At 34.0% G+C, this 4,664-nt stretch overlaps 1 protein-coding gene across 2 annotated transcripts; it reads right to left on the bottom strand.

Annotated features, from left to right (window-relative positions):
* Positions 1-690: 690 nt before the first annotated feature.
* LOC125212353 lies at positions 691-2,495 on the bottom strand. 2 transcript variants are annotated; one of them, XM_048112492.1, is made up of 2 exons: positions 1,847-2,495; positions 691-973 (listed from the first exon to the last, which is right to left on the bottom strand). In XM_048112492.1, exon 1 carries the CDS (start codon positions 2,285-2,287, stop codon positions 1,898-1,900), a length of 390 nt encoding a protein of 129 aa, XP_047968449.1. In that variant the 5' UTR covers positions 2,288-2,495; the 3' UTR covers positions 691-973; positions 1,847-1,897. The 2 variants fall into 2 exon arrangements, with proteins under 2 accessions (XP_047968449.1, XP_047968451.1); XM_048112494.1 differs by lacking the exon at positions 691-973 and adding an exon at positions 1,021-1,283.
* Positions 2,496-4,664: the final 2,169 nt, after the last annotated feature.

The following is a 4,664-nucleotide window of genomic DNA, read 5'->3' as shown; positions in this document are numbered from 1 at the left end:
CCCTCAAAAGGGCATTTTCGTCTCAAAATATCGTTTTTGATATTAACCCTTAGTCCAGGGACTACTGGTGATATTTTTAAAGTCCAGGGATCATTTTCGAGATAAACCCATAGTCCAGGGACCATTTTTGAAGTTCACTCTTTAATTTTAGATATATTCAGCAACTCTGTCTAATTTCCAAAAAGGCAAAAACCCTAGCTGCCACTACCGGAATACAAAAAACCCTAGCCGCCATGGCCGGAATTCCAATTGCCCAATAGCCGCTCATGTTGCCCCGGCCGCACCCCCGGATATCGGCCGCCTTGGGGAGAGTTGGACCTCACTCCGCGCTCTTTTAACAACTCTAGTTGCAACTTATACATTAATGTACCAACCACCCAACTCTAGTCATATATGGGTTGTCATTATCATACAAGAGCTAACATTATCTTTTCGGACAAAAAAATGCAAAATTACTTCGCAGATCTAAATATCACAAGAACAAAGATTGAGACAGTTACATTGAGTCATTTTTCTATTTTAGAAAGTTTTTTGTTAATGGAGTCATTTCTATTTTTAACAAAAATTAACCTTGTCTCTTATTTTATTCTTTATCATCTCTCTTACTTTATTCACCATCCAGTTAACACACTATTCTTAATCTCCGTGCCGAAAAAAAATGCATCAATTAACAAGGAACATTGGGAGTACTTACACTAAGAATCCTCAATTCATCATTTACATAAAATTTACAGTCTGTATAATACTGATTCTGACCAGAAAATGCATGAGAAAAAAAGATAAAAAGAAAAATTTGATGCATATTTGTTTTTTGCCCATCTTGAAATGAACAACTCACAAACGAATTCATCTAATGTCACACATTCATCCAAACAAACAACTTGAAACACCTAAATTTAACACATTTAACGTTACTCTTTCTCTGAATCCATAATTGGCAAAGTAAACCTTCCAAGAGCCCATATTGAGAGAGCTGTACCAATCATACTCATTCAGTTTATACTGATTCGGATTAAAAAATGGCAATATGAGACAAAAAAAAAATAGCAACAAACGAATTTCATATGCATGTTTGCTCTGGCTTTCTTGAAATGAACACTCACAAATGGATTTATCTAATCAACACATTATTTCTCCTTCATCCAAATAAACAACTTGTTTCACCTAATTTAACACAATAATCACACTCATAACATAGATGATATTTCAAGAACCAATTACCTAAAGCTACCAAAGCCATTCAACCCTTTTCTTTCTCTGAATCCATAATTGGAAAAGTAAACCTTTCAAGAACAAAGATTGAGAGAGTTGTATCATATCATACAGTGAGGATCATCAATTCATCATTTACATTAAAATATATAATCTTTGCAATGATGGAATAAAGATACTCCCTTCATCCCAAGTTATTTGAGTAGTACTTAGTTTATTGAATTCTCTATCCTAATTTACTTTCTCTTCTATACGTAATTCTTGCTTATACGTTATTCCCTTCGACTTGATCATCAAACATCACTTTCTTAAATCTCGTTCCAAAGAAAGACTCAAGTAACATGAACCGGAGAGAGTAGAAAGAAACGATTTTCAGTTGGATGCCGAAGCTTTCTTGAAATAAAAAACTAACAAATGTATAAATTTAACAGAACAATCACACTCCTAACAAAGATGATATTTCAACAATTTTCTTTCTATGAATCCATAATTGGTAAAGTAAACCTTCAAAACACCATATTCAAAATATAGAAAAGAATCATCATCAATTCATCATCATCCTCCACTACAAAGAATACAACAAATAACCCCTCATATCAATCAATACATACAATATAAAGAGCCGAATTCTAACCTCAATTCCAAATGTAAGAGCAGTAACAAGGAAAACCCCCTCCGAATCGGATCAAAGCATCCCAAACAGCACTAATATCCCGAGCAAGATCAGCCATATGATGTGAACCAACAAAAGCGCCTGACCCGCGGGGCCCGACCCGCCATTGCCGACTTCACAATACCCGGATTTCTTCACACGCGCCCCGGCGCAGTGGGCCTCCGCGCAGCCGCACCAGTAGGTGACGCCGTCGACGCCGCAGACCGGGTCGGGGCGGAAGCATTTCACGGGGCACGCATCCTGTTCCGAATTCAACGGGCAGAGGTCGGTCTCTGGGTGATCGGACGGAAGCCTGAGGATACTAGGCTCGGATCGGGCGGCGGGGAGGAGGAGGAGGAGAAAGGCGGTGAGGAGCGCGGCGATGATGGAAATTGAAGGCGGTTTCCAGCTGAATTGGCGCATTTCGGCGATCCTGATGATTAGATCGCCCTCGACGCTTCCTTAATTGAGCTATTTTGCTCTCTCTCTCTCACTTACCTCGAGAAATTTCGAATTCTAGGGTTTCTTCAATTTGGGGGATCCGATTTGGGATTTTTTCTAGTTGAAGAAGGTGGAGTTGTATGGCAGTTGGACTTATTCCTTTCTTCTGTTGAGAGAAAAAAACTTTATGTTTACCTTTCAACTCTGCCTTATAATTCTCGAGGATTAGTATATAAATTAACTTCAATATTTTCATTTTTACAAATGTGTAAATTTGAGTTTGATATAAAAATAAAAGAGTGAACTACAAAAATAGTCTTTGAACTATGCGTTTATCTCGCCAATGAACTATGGATTTTAAAAATATCCTTAGACAACCCTGGACTAAGCGTTCATCTCGAAAATGGTCATTTTTCACTATTTCGTGACGAAAATACCCTTTTAGGGGTTTTGGAGGGTTTGGACAATTTGGTCTTTTTACATTTTAAATCTGATATTATTTCAGTTATTTACTAAATCTGATATTATTTCAAAATTATCATTCTTCTTCCCTTTTAGCATCCTTCAATTTGTTTCTTTATTTCAATATTAGATTTAATTTTATAAAATTAAATTTTAAATTTTGCTTTCTAAATATCAATAAATTTTTTAATTATTAAAATTACTATTAAATAAAAAATTAATAGTTTTAATCAATATTTGATAGTGTCTAATATTTAATCAATAAGGTACGACGACACCTTAGATTTAATCAATATTTAATAATTTTAATCATAAATAGATCATATAACACGATTTATTCCAAAATAAATATGCATCTAATGTCAAGGAGAATTTGACTAAAAATATTATCAAGTTGACTAAATCGTGTTATATGATCTATTTATGATTAAAACTAAGGCGGCGTCGTACCTTATTGATTAAATATTAGACACTATCAAATATGGATTAAAACTATTGATTTATTTTTTAATAGTAATTTTAATAATTAAAAAAATTTATTGATATTTAAAAATCAAAATTTAAAATTTAATTTTATAAAATAAAATCTAATATTGAAATAAAGAAACAAAGTGAAGGATGCCAAAAGGGAAGAAGAATGATAATTTTGAAATAATATTAGATTTAGTACATAACTGAAATAATATCAGATTTAAAATGTAAAAAGACCAAATTGCCTAAACCCCCCAAAAGGATATTTTCGTCACGAAACAGTGAAAAAGGACCATTTTCGGGATAAACGCTTAGTCCAGGGTTGTCTGGGGATATTTTTAAAGTCCAGGGTTCATTGGCGAGATAAACGCATAATGCAGAGACTATTTTGGTAGTTCACTCAAAATAAAAATGTCAGAGGGTATTATTGTGATTATTTTCTGTACCATTATTGTTTTAACACGACATTTTCAAACCAATAAATTGAGATCCTAATATTTTGAAAAGCCAATTTATGTTCGATCATGCCAAATAATCAAAGAAAATTAACCTCTCATTATTCAAGAATCTCATAGTTTCAAGATCATCACATCTATATATAAAGCAATAAACTTTGTTTCAAAACCCACAAGAGCCAATTATTTGTATCTCGTCATCTGTTGTCGCTGAATTTACTCACCTAACTAGTTGATCATGGAGGCAGCGCGAGCAAACTGCGGAACTCGGGCACACCTTTGCCCGATGTCGAGAATCCTCCCGCCCCACTTGAGCCTGCAGCAGCATTAACAGTGGAACAAGTCAGTGATGCCAAAAAAAAAAGACATATATATATACTTCATCCGCCCCACTTGAAGTGACTCGTTTTCTTTTTAGAACGTTACACTTAAATCAAGGGCGAAATTTCAGTTTAGTTTAGGAAGAAAAACGAACTGAATAAAAAAATAGTTTATTTTTAAAATCGAATCGAATTATCATCAAAATCCAAATTCAAACTAAGAAAACTCAAAATTTGCCAAAAGTGTAAACCAAACCCGTCGAAATTAAAAAAAAATCAAACTAAAATTTGAATTTAGATTTAGATTGGCCGAATATTCGATTTCGGGTATTTTCGAATCGAATTATCATCAAAATCCAAATTCAAACTAAGAAAACTCAAAATTTGCCAAAAGTGTAAACCAAACCCGTCGAAATTAAAAAAAAATCAAACTAAAATTTGAATTTAGATTTAGATTGGCCGAATATTCGATTTCGGGTATTTTGCTCACCTCTAACTTAAAGTGACACGTTTCTTAAAAAAGAACATGACTCTGGTTGTTTAAATTGATTGGTGTCCTTTCTTGTTTCAGGTGGAGAAAATAGAAACTATTGCACCAAATGAGAAAAGAGATGAAGTAGTAACTCATGTTGTGCTAAAGGAGAAGAAAGA

The sequence above is a fragment of the Salvia hispanica genome, chromosome 3, assembly GCF_023119035.1.
Source record: "Salvia hispanica cultivar TCC Black 2014 chromosome 3, UniMelb_Shisp_WGS_1.0, whole genome shotgun sequence".
Classification (NCBI taxonomy): domain Eukaryota; kingdom Viridiplantae; phylum Streptophyta; class Magnoliopsida; order Lamiales; family Lamiaceae; genus Salvia; species Salvia hispanica.
Note: the sequence above shows the minus strand (reverse complement) of the source record. Positions and strands in the feature narration are given on the sequence as shown.